Source organism: Sturnira hondurensis, unplaced genomic scaffold (genome assembly GCF_014824575.4).
Source record: "Sturnira hondurensis isolate 20B ecotype Veracruz unplaced genomic scaffold, ASM1482457v3 Scaffold0009516, whole genome shotgun sequence".
In the NCBI taxonomy this organism is placed as follows: Eukaryota; Metazoa; Chordata; class Mammalia; order Chiroptera; family Phyllostomidae; genus Sturnira; species Sturnira hondurensis.
The window spans coordinates 2,060,073-2,075,085 of NW_028082147.1; the positions used below are offsets into that span (position 1 = coordinate 2,060,073).

The window sequence follows — 15,013 nt, forward strand, 5'->3', positions numbered from 1 at the left end:
GATTTTGGTGTTCTCCAACCCCCATGCCCCAGCCCTTCAGCTCCAGAGGTGACTGAGGCCAGACCACCTTCAACAATTTGTAGGCCCAGGATGCCTCTCCCCATTCCTGCCCCCCCCTCCAAAGGCTGGGACCAGCTGGATTCCTCACAAGCCTCCGGGCCCTGCTGAGGCATTTGAGAGTCTGAGATGGAGCCCCAGGCTGAAAGGAAGATGGTGGAAGGCCCTGGAACCTGGCCCTCACTGCCTCAGGCATCCCCCACCCCTCACCCAGCAAAAGTCTGTCGCCAGCACATCTTGAAAAGGGAACAGAAATAAAACCTAGGTTCCTGACTTTAATCTGGGTTGGAGGTGAGGGGTGGGGCGTGAGCACCAGCCAGCTACTGAGCACGTCTTGGGGCTCTAAGCACCCCCGCTGAGTGCACCCTCCCTAAAGGAGATTTGTGACCCCACATTTAAAATAGCCACAGAAGTAGCCTTGCTTACAGGGTAAAGGAGTGGGGGCAAGCTGGGGGGGCCTGTGGCACCCCTGCCCCCACCTGCTCTCAGCCCTCGGCCTGGTGGTGCGTCTGGATGGGCTGCTTCCAGCTGCAGCCAGAACCACCAGGTTGTTGGCCAAGGAAACGGGCAAGGTGTCCACGGGGAAGGCCCAGGGAGGACCCCAGGGTGGGGCTGAGGTGGGCCTGGCAAGGCCAAGGGGAGAGGGTGCAGAGGGCCCGGGCGGCAGGGCCCACCCTCACAGGCACTTTGGAGACTTGTGTCCTGGGAGGCAGAGTCAGCCCCTAGCTCAGAGCAGGAGGGGGTGTGGGAGACCGGGTGCCGGAGCACAGGCTCCCTCCCCACCTGTGGCCTTTGGTCCTGGGAAATCCAAGCCCCCTCCCCAGCCCGAGGCCAAATTCCAGGAACCAGCCTGCCTTCCTCAGCAAGGCTCCCCCCTAGCGGGGAACTGGCCCCAAACCAACCCCTCGGGCTACAGAAAGAGAATGGGGGGGGCAGGGGAGGGGTGTGCAGTGCTCCGAGGCAGCGCCCTCCCACACTACACTGACCGGGAAGTGCCCACCTGTCTCCTCCAGTGTGAGCATGGGTCCTGTGGGGTGGGACTGCACCCACGTGGAGTTGTGTCTGACACACAGGGGTCAGTGGCCATGTGGTTGGCGGTGGGGGCGCTATGGTGAGGGGCTGACCGTGACAGGGTGACTCAGAGGACCCAATATGGGCTGACTGTACTGGCTTGGTCCCACCCTTCCCACTGAGCCTGAAAGCCAGAGAACGTGGTGCCAGACTGTGTGCGTGTGTGGAAGGGGCAGACGGTGAGGGAAGCAGGCCACGCTGTTGTCACTGGGTGACAATGGCTTGTGACTTGCATTGTTATGAGCATTTGAAGGTGCATGAGAAACGCATGAGAAGAAACACCTTTGGGAGAATGTGCGAGTCTGTGACATGTCTGGACTGGCAGGGTGGTCAGGACTGCCCACGATTTTGTCATTTCATGCTTTTGTCTTTGGGCGTGACAATATACGTGACCTTGTGGGGGACATTGTCTGTGCCAAGTCCACTGGCAGGAGGGAGGTCCGAGCAGCCCAGCCAGCCCTCCTCACCCATGGCTGCCGGGACACTCTTAGGAAGCCACGTCCTCAGGGGCAGACGGGAAAGAGGTGAAACCTCCAGGTGCAGGTGCAATGGGCCGGGTGAGGGGAGAGCGACCCCACAGCCCCGGTCATGCCAGGCGGCAAGGGACACGCTCTCACCTGGGGAGAGGGGCCTGGGACAGAAGCAAGAGGTGGCAGTGTCTCGATTTCAAGGCTGAGCTTGTAAATGCTTATCCTGGGAACCAGCCTGAGTGCCCCTCTGCCCTTAAAAGAAGACCTTGGCTAGCCCGTGGGGCCCGGCTGGCATTCGAGCCCATCTCCAGCCCCACCCTTTCTTCCCACAGCCACTCAGGAGCTTCTTTCCTCCCGTCCATCTGACATGAGGTCCTGAAGCCCCAGGCTGGCGGAGGACAAGAGATGAGCTCGTAAAGGCACAGTCCAGGGCCGACGGCAGTGCCCCCTGTGCCTTGGGGAAGATCCGGGTGAGGCTGGCAGTCTGGGCAGACCTCGGGAGGCTGGGCGGAGAGGAGCTGGGGCCGGGCTCCCTCCCGGGCCCGCTCCCCAGGCCAGGGCTGGTGGGACGGGCCAGGGACTGGGTGGAGGGGCGACGCTGAGGCTCTGGGAGGCACTGAGGCTCCGCTAGGCATAGAACTCCTCCTGCTTGTCAGGCTTCTGGTACGTGACGCTCGCCTGCTTGGGCTCCTCCAGCGTGTAGCTGCCCTCGTCCTTCTTCTTCATGCGGTAGATGAGCAGGGTGACCAGGAAGGCGGCGAAGAGGGCGCCCACCACCCCGCCCACAATCACGGCTGTGGAGGAAGAGGGCAGAGGTCACGGCCCAGGGGAGTGGGCCGGGGTGGGCGGGGGTGTATGGTTTAGAGGCCAGAGGAAGGCCTGGGGAGAGGGGTCAGGGCCCTGGGGGTCGGGGGTCGGGGCTGGTAAATTGGAGTTGGAGTCGACTCTGACCACTTCCATTTACAGCCCCCACTGCAGCCTGGTCAGCTCCAGTCACCTCACACACGCTAGCCCGTGGAAGCCTCATGCAGCTCAAGGCTAGTGCCATGGTCCCCATCCAGCTATTTTACATGCCATTGGGAAAGAAAAACTCTGCCACCTGAACTGTGACCCATCCCAGCCACAGGAGTTAACGCACGAACAGACATGCAGAGAACTGACTAAAGCAAGCTGGTTAACTCCACCCTACAGATGATGGAAAAGGAGCCTCGGGAGGTGGAGGGCCCACCCCACTCATGGCCACCCTGGGTGGGAAGCAGGGTGGTGGGCCCGAGTCCAGACTGCAGGAAACAGCCAGGGCAGGTCCTCCGTGCCTGGGCTCAAGGGTGGGCCAATCAGGCCAAAGAAAGGACTCAGAAATTGGGACCCAGAGGGCGAGGTCTGGAAGGGGTCAACGAGCAAGGCCCAAGAAAGCAGGGGTCAAGGGCAGAGTCTGAAGGGGGATCGGGGGGGGGGGTGCTGAGGAAAGTGCTGGAGGTAACAGGAAGTGCATGTCAGGCTCCAGGATGAGCGATGATGGTCCAGGGACACACCAGAGGGGGCCACTCTGGGAAACTAGGCTCCCAGGAAACTCACACCCTGCATCCCCCCAGGGCAAACTGAGGCCAGACCAGCTGCCCCACCCCGCGTTCCCCTGGGCCCAAGCCTCACCTACAAGCACCTCCTTCCGCTCCAGGATGCTCTTCTGTGGCAGCTGAGCCGCTGAACTGCCCGACTCGATGGCATTGTCCAGGAGGCCAGGGCCTGGGCGAGCGCCCTTGGGCAGTGTCCCAGGTGGAGGCGACGGCTTAGCCGCAGCCCCACCCACTGCCACCACCTCATTGGCTGTGTCTGGCTGTGTGGTCTCTTCCTCCGGCAGCTCAAAGTCCCCGCTGGGCCCCCCACTCACTGGTACCTCTGGCTCATCCCGGATCGTGGTCAGGAAGGACTCTGGAGTCGGGGTCTGTGGGGAGGATGGCATGAGCCCAGGCCCTGGGCACCAGTATACCCCGGCCACGGGGCAGCCACACACACATACACACAGCCCCTGTGGGCTAGTGCTTACCAAGCACTCGCTATGTGCAAGGCACTGTGCTAAGCACACATGGACGTTTTACCTTCACAACATCTCTGCGAAGGCATTGTTGTAATGTCCAACATACAAAAAAAGAAACAGGCTCAGAGAGGTTAGGTAACTTGCCCAAGGACACCCAGCTAGTAAGTGGTAGAAGCAGAACTAAAATCCAGATCTATCCGATCCCAGCATCTGTGTTTTTGACCACGCACTATGCTGTCTCTGTTCTCATCTGGCCACATCCTGTCCCCATCCCATCTCCATCACTTCCCCCTCAGGCTGCCATGGAAGAAGATTCCTGTCGAGTTTCTGTCAGGGCACTGCTGGGTCAGCTCTTACACACTTAGGTCTGGTCCCCAGTCCACATGCCTGGGGCACAGGTGAACTCCTCAGCCTGGAGGCCTGTCCAAGAGCACGACTCCAAAGACGATGCCCCTTGGGGGCAGATGTCCAGGGAACCAGCCCAGTGACCATGAATCTGGATGGCTTCCACCATGGGGGGCAGGACCAGAGCTGGGATCAGGACACGGGTCCAGAGGGTGGGCCTGGTGTCAGGGCTGAGTGGCCGAGTGCAGAGGCTGTCAGCAACCTGACCTCGGTCTCATCACAGTCTCCTCTTCCTGCTCAGCCAAGCACTTGCAGAGCATCAGGCTGCCTGGCTGCTCAGAGGAGGGGTTCCCTGCTCTGCTGGGCCAGCTGGGAAGTCATGGGTGCTGACGCTGCCCCGAAGGCAGCTCTAGGGCCTGCGGGCCCTCCTCTGTGGGGCTGGCTGCCAAGGGCTTTAATATCCCCGTCGGTGTCACCAGGGACCCGCCTCGCCCAGCATGCCCAGCTAGGACCCGGCTACTCCTCCCACCGCCTTGTCCCATCCCTCCTAGCATGCTGACATCCCCATCCTCCTCCCTTCAGTCCCTCGCTGCACCCCCCCACCCCACACTCCCAGGACTCTGGAGCCAGCTACCAGGTTCACACCCTGACTCTGCCGCTGCTGGCTGCGCAGCCTGGGGAAGGGGCCCCGCCTGTCAGAGGAGGATCACAGTGCCGCCCCAGGGGGTGGGCTTGAGGGGAGAGGACCCGGCACAGGTAAAGCACACAGAACTGAACCTGCCATCCAGCTACTAGCGTTCCTCTCAGACTAATAGCAATAAAACAATGATTATGATAATAATTCTAAAACTTTTTATTTCTGCACTATTTATTGCCAGGCATTATCCTAATATGTCAGGGGACTTAATTCTCTCAATGCTAATCTGCATTCCTATTTTCTCCTTTTCACAGATGAAGAAATAGGCGAAGGTATAGAAAGATACCCTTCTATACCTTTCTATAGAAGGTATAGAAAACAGTGGTGACTCCCTGAAGTCACATGGCTGAACAGTGGCAGTGGAAAAACTCCCACCCAGACTCCCTGACTCCCGAGTCTGCGCTGTTGAACCAGAACACACAGGGCCCCGGCCCTGCCCCCACCAACACACACATCGCCCAGTGCATTCCCAGCATCCTGAGACCCAGCCTGGTCTCTCTTCTGTCCCCATCATCTCAGCCTCCATCCTCACCCAGTGACTCGCCCAGCCCTGGCCTCCAGCCCCTGCCTCTCTGCCATGCCCGTCCCTGACTGGCTCACCCCCAGAACCTTCCAGTCCTCGCCTCTGCCCGGACCCTGACCTACCCTCCTCTGCCCTCACTTCCTGCTGTCTCCCAGCCTGCTTACCTGAGCCACCTCCGTGGGTCCAGGGGCCGTGGTCCCCAGGGGCAGGGTGCTCTTCTCAGGGATGTCAAGCTCCTGGGTGGTAGCTGGCCTGGGAAGGGCCCTTGGCCTGGAGGTAGCTGTACTGACCAGCCTGGGGGTTGGGGCCTCTGTGTCCAAGACAGCCACCGTGGTGGGAGGGGAGGGCACCTCTGGGGTGGTGGCCCGGACTGTGGCTGCCGTGGTCAGCGGAAGAGGAAGAAGCCTCCGTACACCAGTGGTCCTTATGACAGAAGTGGTGGCCGTGGAAGGGGGTGCCGCAGGGATGCTAGGAACGGTGGTGGCCGCTGTGGCCGGCACCAAGGCCACACTTGGGGCTCCTGTGGTTGTGGCAGCAGTGGTGGCCACGGGAGTGGAGATGGTGGCGGCTCTCTGGCTGGGCTCTTCTGGGACTTCCGTCACCCCTGGGAGGCTAGTGGCTGGCTCTGGGGTGGGATGCTCAGAGGGGAGTTCTTCGAACGGGGTGCCCACGGGCTGGACATCCACGGTAGGTAGCACAGCAGCTGTGGTAGACACTGCCAGGGCCACGTCCGGGCTGAACCGCATGGCCGTCTCAATGCCTGACTCCTGCTCGAAGTCTGAGGGGCAGGGGAGAGGAGAGAGCTAGGGATCTGGGCAACCGTGTGGGTGTGGGCATGAGGATCCCCGGGAGGCCGTGGCCACCAGGATGAAGGGCTCTCAATCCTCACCCTTTGCACAGCTTTCCCAGGACAAGATGAAGGAAAGGTTCCTCCTTGGGCACAGTCTGGCCCAAGGTTACCAGCTGGCTGATGGCCGGTGAATATCCCCAACTCCTCTCTGCCCAGCCAACAGTCCCTTTAGGGAGCCACCTAGTCTAGGAAGTCTTCCCTGACCATCCCCGCCCACCCAGCCTGGGGCTTCTAACTGGCTGAATCCAGGCAGGGATAACTAAGGGCCTGTGGGCCACAGATCGTACTAGAGGGCTGGGGGCGCAGGGAGGGCAAGGACATTCTGGGAAGAGGCAGTGGGTGCAGAGCCCCTGAGGCACGGGCAGAGGGCAAGAGGAAGAAGGCCTTCCTCAAGGGAGTGCTTGAGCAATCTGGGGGACTCATGAGGGTCAAGCGAAGGGACTTGGGAGGAACTGAGACCGGAAGGGAGAAGCTGCATCAGCTCCTGGTGCGTCTGAACCAGGCCGAGAAGTGAAGCCCGGAAGGTTTGGAGCAGAGACATGGCCCATCAGAGATGAACTGAATGAAAACTAACTCGTGAGAGGCTTTAAAAGTGGGCTAACATGGGAAGGCAGAGGCAAGGGGCTGTGAGCAGCCAGGTCTGCGGCACACAGACCTCCTCTCATCCCATCAGACCTGCCGTCCTCCCATGGGCTCCGATCTCAGCACACAGCCCCGTTTCGAGCTCCCTCCCTGTGCCAGGCCCTGATGGTTTATACCGAAGCCTTCCTGAGACTCTGAGAGGGAAGGCGGCTAAAGGAGGCATAGCTATTAAGCAATCAAGTTGGGACTCAAACTCACACAACCCACCCACCACTCCCAGCGCCAGCCTCAGACCCCGCCCTTTCCATCACTGCTCTAAGCCCGCCCTGGCCACAGCTGACTGGGCCAAAGGGGCTGAGCCAGGCAAGTGGTCTCCACTGAGGACCTGCCTGGCTCAGTTCCTCCAAGCATTTGGAATAGGATTGCAGACTGGGTTACTGAGGGATGTCTGTGTCCCCAGAATGCAGGCCGCAGGTCTGTGCCGAGACCTGAGCCGTGCACACAACACAGAGACAGAGCCGCAGGGAGTCCTGGGCTGGAGTCCATATGGCCCCAGTCCCCCTGCAGAAGGCCGACTGGCCCTTCTCGTGCTTGAGGTCCATGAGCTACCCTGCCGGACTTCCCCTCCCCCGGGGCCACCACTGAGGTGAGCCAGCACAGGTTTCTGTTCCCTGAGATCACAACCTCGTGGAGGGCCCTGGAGGCAGGCTGGTGTGGCCAACACGACACACACACACACACACACACACACACGGAAGAGCAAGGGGAGGTACTTACAGCCCGAGCCGGACCCCGAGTACAGGTCGTCCAGCTCATCATCAGGGAAGGAGTCGTCGTCCCCGGAGCCCTCGAGGTCCACAGGCCTCTCAAAGTTTTCACTGCGCCAGCGCTGAGTCTGGGGACGGCAGAGGCAGGCACGGGCTTAGCACCCCGAGGCCGGCAGGCTGCACACGCCCAGAGGGACCACAGACACACTCATGGCCCGAGTGACAACAAAGGGACAGCACCAGGTGTGGCCTGCAGGTGGGCAGAGCCAAGGTAGGCCTGCTCCCCACTTCCCACCCACCCACCCGGGAGTCAGGGCAGAAGCCCAGCTCGCTGCCAGCCACCACCACTGAGGACTGCAGTCACTGCCCCACCGGAACCACTGGGCGGCAGAACCAGGTTTAGAGCCAGAAAGCTGACTGGCATCCTGGCTCCATGACTTACTACATGTGTGGCCTGGGGCAAGTTACTTAGTCTCTCCATGCCTCAGTTTCCTCATTATTTGTAGCAGACAGCACCTGCCTTACCAGGTAACGTGTGATACGTGTGCAGTGCTGTGCACACTCGTGTGCAGCAGGTGCTGTGCACAGGCTGGTGTGACTCTCAGCGTGGCCAGCGTCCCAGACCTTCTTCCACAAAGGACAGAACTAGGCTCACCTGCCCCAGGCCACCAGAGAGCACGTTAACATGGTGAGATTCAGGCTCATCTCGGACCCAAAGTCTTACACCTTGAAATCCCACAGGCAGGGCAGTTAGTCCCGTCAGACTGATGTGACATGGTGGGGGATGGGGGTGGGGGAGGGAGGCCTCAGGGAGAGAATTTCCTTGGATAAAGGTGGGACACAGGGAGAGAAAGGAATGCAGGCTGCAGCCCTGGCCCTGGGTCCTCCCCAAAACAAGAAGTCAGACCACCCACCATGATCTCCAACTCCACTCCCCCCGCCCCCAAGGCTCTCAGCAACAGAGTCAGCTCAGGGCCTGATGCTTCCTCAAGGGTCTCCAGGGGGCCAGGAGGTCTGAGAGGGCCTTCTCCCAGGATCCAGCTCACCAGGCACAAGACCCTTCCTACAGCCAGAACCTGGGAAGACAAGGAGCTGGGCTTCCTGGGCCCGGACCACGCCTCCTCACTGCACCCCTGGGCCAAGAGCCAGCACCAAGGGTATCCAGGAGAGGAGTGCAAAGCCCCTGGGAGGGGCCGGCTTGGCCCCACCTCCAGCCACATCTCGGCCCTGATTCCAGACTAAGCCCAGCCACAGTCCCTGCTCCCTGAGAGCTTTCAGGGGGGAGGCCACGAGGTTGATTCCCGGAGCTCAGATGTGAAGATTAGCCTTGAGTCTTAACAGCTGAAATAGAGAAAGGCCAGAGCCAGCCTTGCTTGCCTGCTCTCTAGCACACACACCACCCCCCGCCTGCCCCCCCCCACCCCGCCACCGACCAGGGTCCCTCTGCACTCCTTCAGTCGCTGGGATCCTGCCACCCTGGCCCCTATCTGTTTCTGGAACAGGCCTGGTCTCTCCTGCCTCTTCTGCTCATGCTGTGCCCTCCACCTAGAACACTCTCCTGTCCCACGCCTTCGTCCTCCGACACCGTGCCAGCTGACCCCTGCTGCCTTGTCCCTTCGTTCGAGAAGCCCTCCCGCACTGACCTGCCAGAGCACCTCGTGCTTCTGAATCCACGTCTGTCACCGCTGTGAGCTTGTCTACTCGTGTGGGCCCTGCTCGGGGGACTGTGCTCGCCCCCACTAGACTGCACCTCAAAGGAGGCAGGACCGCGTCTGGCACCCAGTAGGTCTTCGGTAGGAAGTATCTGTCAGGGAGTTTGCAGTGGGGAGGCACGATGGGGTGGGGCAGGGGCAGCAGCTGTGGTGGGAGAAGCCCATTGAGGCTTTCAGTGCCCGCTGCCGACTTCAGCGAGGAGTCTGACTGAGCGTGTGCACTGTGTGACGGGCGTGGAAGCCACGGAAGGCGTGTGAGCAGGAGACGGGCTGGATTGGCACTGTGTTCTGTGCTCAGCCTCTCGCGCCCCGCCCCAGACAGGCCCCCTTGCGGAGCCGGGAGACAGAGCTAGAGAGAGGATCCCAGTGCTGGCGTCCTGCCGGCAGCCACGACCACCTGCTCCAAAGCCCTACCCAGGCCAGTCAGGGCAGGAGGCCAGGGCAGGGGGCCAGGAGAGTCCCCTCCCCCACCCCGCCCTTGTTAACACACACGCACACAGAGTCTCAAAGTAATGAATTAATCAGTATTTACTTGCTACCAGTGAGTCATGGAGTGGAACAATTAGTGTAATTGCTCCCGTGACTAATTGCTGGGTCGTCCTCCGGTTTAAACATCCCAGAAACCCAGGGCAGCCACCGTCCAGCTTCCCCCTCGCTCCCATCTCCACCCACACTCCCCAGAAGACACCCCCAGCACCCGAGTTGAGGAAGCTGGGGGGTTGCCCACTCGGCCAGCACCCACAGCTGAAGCCAGAGACTGCGAACCTGGGCCCCACTCCTGGGCGGGGCCGCCCTCAGTCACTCCATCCTTCCAGGCAGGCCAGGGAGACCTTGAGCTGGGAGAAGAGGCTCTGAGAAGTCTGTGTTCCCTAGGGACTCCCAAACTGGGGTAAACATGAGGGCCGAAACTGGGAGTCCCCATGACTCCTCAGTGACAAGGGCCACACAGCAGCCCCTCGCGCCCTGCTCCCAGTAAGGCCAGCAGAAAAACCCAAAGACCACCCACCACCCCAAAACCACACAGACCCTTGACCAGACACACCCAGAGACACACAGCATACGCAGACACAACCCCCACACACTCACCTAAGGCAGCCACCCAAAGTGCTGTGTGTTGCGTGCCTCTGGGAGCACAAAGGCACGTGCATGGGGGCAGGCACACCGGGCCTGTGCTGCAGAACTCCGAGGCTCACAGACAAGCATGGAGCCTCCTGTGAACCCATCAGCCTCCACTCAGGTAGCTCTCACCTAGATACTATTCATCCCGCTCAGTAGCCATTGACATGACAACTGTTACCATGACGACCATCTCCTTCATGCCAAGGACCAGGAGCTCCAGCTCCCCGTAGAGATGGGGGAGCAGGAGAGGGAGAGATCATGGAGGAACAGAGAGGATGACAGGGAGGGAGGAGGGCAGAGACACGGGACGAAGAGACGGGGACAGAGAAAAGCCAGGGGTCAGAGGGACATGGGTGAGGGAGGGCTCACCGCCACAGAAGGAGAAGGCAAGAGTGGGAGGTGGCGGGAGAGAACTCTCTCACATCTTAATTTAGCCTCGCGCTCATCAGACAAAGCTGGGGAAAGGGCCCTGAACCCAAGAGATCATTCTTTCCGAAGCGGCAGCCCCCAGACGGGGGGGGGTCGGCGGCGGGCGGCGGACAGTAAATAGCCCAGCCACCCAAGGTCGCCCCAGGAAGCTACATGCTGAGAACCCCTGAGACCTGTGGGGCTGGGAGGTGGGGTGCGGAACTCCATACGGCCCAGCACTGGCCCCAAGCTGGCCAAGGGCCAGCTCCACCCCTCCGTGGGCCAGCTGGGGAACCAGGGCTCAAAGTGGGGCTCAGTGGGGCCCTCCCAGGAACACAGCGGGGTGCTGCTGGTGGTGGGAGCTCCCGGCGGCCTGAAGGAGAGGGAAAAATGGGGGTGGGGAACTGAGCCTGGGAGGCAGCAGGGAAAGCCTCAAAGGCACAAAATGCCAGAAGAGGAGGGTGACAAACAGCCTTTGACCCCCAAACGACCTCCTATTTGCATAACCATGCATAATTAGCATAATTATCCATGCCATTCCCTTAAAGGAGAAGTGAATCGGAATGCCCCAGGACCCTTTGGCCTCTCCCTGACCCTCACTGCACGCCTCCAGGTAAACTCACACTCTACTATGCTTGATAAATACACACACGTGTGCACACACACGCACGCACACTGCCGCTAATAATCCAGCAACATCTTCATGCACACATCACACATTCCCAGCAGCCACACCCTATGAAACATACTATGCACACACACCCCAGCAAATACACATAATTGTAAGTAACATTTACGGACCCAACCTGTGCGTCCACCTTAGCTCATGACAAGACAGCCTGGGACACACCACCTTAGGCTCACCCATTTCCTACACCCCTAGTTACATGTGTACACACACACACACACACACACACACAAAATGCACCCTGCTCCACACGTGCCACATCCACAGGTGCCCCAAACTTCAGAAAAATCTCATCGGCACATGGGTGGCACACGCCCCCCCCAGGGCACACACTGACACCTCCCCATGTCCATGCACATCACCGCACACGTCCCCACAGTGGGGACTCTGACACGAGGCTCACAACTCATGGATGCCATTGCCCCTGTCCACACTCCCCACAGCCACCATCCACAGGCCCAGGGCCCAGGAGAGACAGCGTGCCCACCACAGAAGCCCGAGGCTCTGCTTCCCCACATCGCCCGTCCCAGGAGCAGACACCCAACTGAGTAGCCAGCGAGGGTCTGGCATCCCCAGTGGAGCCACAAACAGGGCTCTGGGGGTTGTAGAGACCTGTGCCCTCAGCCGCTGAGGGCCTGGCCCAGCTCAGGCGCTGGACGCACACCACCTGCACAGCCTCCTCAGTCCCAGGGTTTTTATTATCCCTTCCAGGGCTTTATGATTCCCATTTCCCAGATGCAGACACTGAGGCAGGAATTTAGAACTGAGACGGGAACACGGGTTCTCATCTGGAATCCTTGCCCAGGGCCACCCCCGACTGCTGCTCACCCAGGGCTCCTGCACCATGACCTGCAGCCCCACTCACCCCCAGCGTGTGCTCAGCACACACCCAGTGTCCACACGCTCGAGCACACAGCACACACCAAGTGTTCCACATGCCATTCCTCCCACTCGACCCTGAATAGGTGCCCACCTCCAAGATGCCCACCAACAGGCCCCTGATACCTGCGTCCCCCAGTCCCCTGCACACCCAAGCACCACGCACATCCCCAGGCACACTCCCCTCCTGGTACACATAGGCACACACACCCAGCCCCCTTCCCAATGGACTGCCCTGCCATTTTCCCTCGCTGTCCCCCACCCTATTCCTCTAGAGCTGACCCACAGAGCCCCTAAGAGGCACCTCAGGCTCCCGCAGAGATCAGAGGGTCTCCCCAGGCACCACCTACTTCTCCACAGAGTTTCAGGTGAGGAACCCAGAGCAGCCAGGTGTCAGGTAAGTCTCCTCGGTTCACAGCCGCTCACTGAGTGCCGGGGACATGGTCAAGGAGAAAGCCAGGGCTCCTCCCTCTGCCCTCAGCCTTTTGCCAAGACCAGAGGTCCGGGGCCTCTCATGCCCGGCCCCCACCACCGGCCCTCCCCCATCATGAGCCTTCCCAGAGAAAACGGGAGGCCCAGAGGCTGAGCCGGAATGAATCAGTGCCTCCCTTCCCACCCGTGAGAAAGCGGGCACGCCCCCGAATCTCGGGCATCTCTGTGGTCTCATCTGTAAAATGGGGGTGAGCACCACAGGACGTTGCTCGTAGAATTGCTGCGAGACTCACGTAAGGCCATGCGGACAACGAGCTGCGCAGAGGACCCGATACCTAGAACTGAGCAACGGATGGAGTCATGTTCCTACCACTCTCACTTCTGAAGACTTTATCTGTCGTACGTCTCACCGTCCTCGTGAGGGCGGCAGAGTCGGGTGACTGCACCATGCTGCAGACGAGGCTACAATGCCCAGAGAGGTTAAGAGGCTTTGCCAAGGCTGCCCAGCAGGGGAGAGGTTGGATGAGGGGAGAGAGAGGGTGAGTTGCAGACAGAGACACACAAATTAGGTCAGCTGGCAGGAGGCCAGGAGCCTGGCACCCCTGGGCAGTGCTAATCATGTTGCAAAAGCTTAGAATAAAATCGAGTGCAATTAATTCTGCCCGAGCTTCCTCCCCGGCACTGGCCAGACCCGGCCCTGCTCTCGTGGTGGCTAGACGCAACGTGAGCAGGGGCTGGGATCCCAGCGTTAGATTCAGACAGTCTTTGGTTCAAGTTTAGCTCTGCTTCCTTGCTGAGTGACTCTGAGCAAGTTACTCACCCTCTCTGAGCCTGTGTTTGGTTAAATGGGGACAATAATAATTCATACTCCATAGAGTTGTTGTGAGAACTGAGTGAGATGACGCACCAAGAAAGAGCACGTCAGCACGAGGGCAGCGCTCAGCAGTCGCTTGCTGGCACCACCAGGCCATGGTTGGTTCCCACCGAAGGGTTCACTAGGGCTAACCCTTCATTCACCGAGTTCAACTCTCCCTCCTCACAGATGTGGAGACTGACCCCAGAGAGGGAGAAGACTTGCACTGTCCCGCCCCCTGATAAGAGGGGCCAGTGGTGGGGAGTCACCACTCCAAGTAGCACTCAGAGAGGTGAAGGGGTCTGTTCAGAGACACACAACTTAACAACCAGCTCCTGGAGGCAGGGTGGTCCGAGCAGAGCCCCCAGGGTCCCTCCAGGCTTCACCCCCGCCAGCCCCCATCCCCGGAAGGCCCTCAGTCCTGTGAGAACGCAGTGCCCCTCACGCTCACCGGTTCCAACCCGGAGACCCAGAGCACCACCGCAGGAATGTGGGCCAGGGCCAGGCTCTGGGCAGCAGGACAGCCGTGGGGGCTACACAATGGAGAGCCCGGGCCAGGGAGGGGGAAGCCTCTGTCTCCACCCGAACCCGTCTGCAGCTGCCCTGGCTGGGAACCCAGCACCCACCGCATTCACTTGCTGCTGGAAGGGGTGAGGGGCAGGAGGCTGCATCTGCCAGGGAAGGGGCCACAGAACCCAGGTCCCAGAAAGCAGAAGGGCCTGGGGGAGGTGAAGGGTGGGGAGAGGGGCCGAACTGGCCTAGGCTGAACCTGACATCCCACCAAAAAAAGACAGGCAAAGCCCAGATGCACACTGTCGCTAACACCAACCCTGCCACCCCGCCCCCTGCCCCATCCCCGATCTCCCACAGGGCAGCTCTGAGGACAGGAAGTGCCCCTTTGGGCCCCTCTGATCTCAGCCAACTGTTCTGCAACGGCACCCGGAGCAGAGCCTTCCCCAGCCCACCCGATTCCACCATCAGCTCCAGCCCATCCCCTCTCACTCTCTCCACCTCCCACCCCCGTGTTCCCACCATTCCCTCTGAACACCCCTCTGCGCGGGGCACTGCCCTCCTCCACGCCCACCCTGAGCCACACGAATGTCCCAGCTCAGGAGGCCACAGCCTCCGGGACCCAGACAACCCCTGCCCCCTCTGTGCACTTCCATTGCCCCGTCTGTAAAATGAACAGCCGAGCCTGATGCTCTCAGGGACTTTCTCATTCTGACACTCCGGGCATCTAAAAATTCAGCCGCGGGCCAAAGAGATCCAGGGCAACGTTATTTATAAATGAGAAAAAGTGGAAATAACCTCCATCTCAACAGTAGGGGACTAGTGATACACGCTAGGGTACCACCCTAACACGGGATCCCACACAGCGCAGTTGCTGGGTTTCCACAAACACGTACTGTCGGGTCAGGCCTTTAAAAGGCACAGACGCACAACGGAGGGCTTTCATTTTCTATTTGTGTCAAAGGACATTTAAGGGCATGGGAAAACACACACACTGACAGAGCAGCGCTGTCCA

General features: G+C 60.3%; 1 protein-coding gene across 1 annotated transcript in view; it reads right to left on the reverse strand.

Moving 5' to 3' along the window:
- Positions 1–1,330: 1,330 nt before the first annotated feature.
- SDC3 (syndecan 3) overlaps positions 1,331–15,013 on the reverse strand; it is a 33,264-nt gene continuing 19,581 nt past the window's right edge. Inside the window, exons 2-5 of the mRNA XM_037057221.1 lie at positions 7,408–7,525; positions 5,363–5,976; positions 3,249–3,540; positions 1,331–2,392 (exon numbers count right to left, since the gene is read on the reverse strand). Coding sequence (XP_036913116.1) covers positions 2,226–2,392; positions 3,249–3,540; positions 5,363–5,976; positions 7,408–7,525 — 1,191 coding nt within the window. The 3' untranslated portion in view covers positions 1,331–2,225. The remainder of the gene's footprint in view (positions 2,393–3,248; positions 3,541–5,362; positions 5,977–7,407; positions 7,526–15,013) is intronic.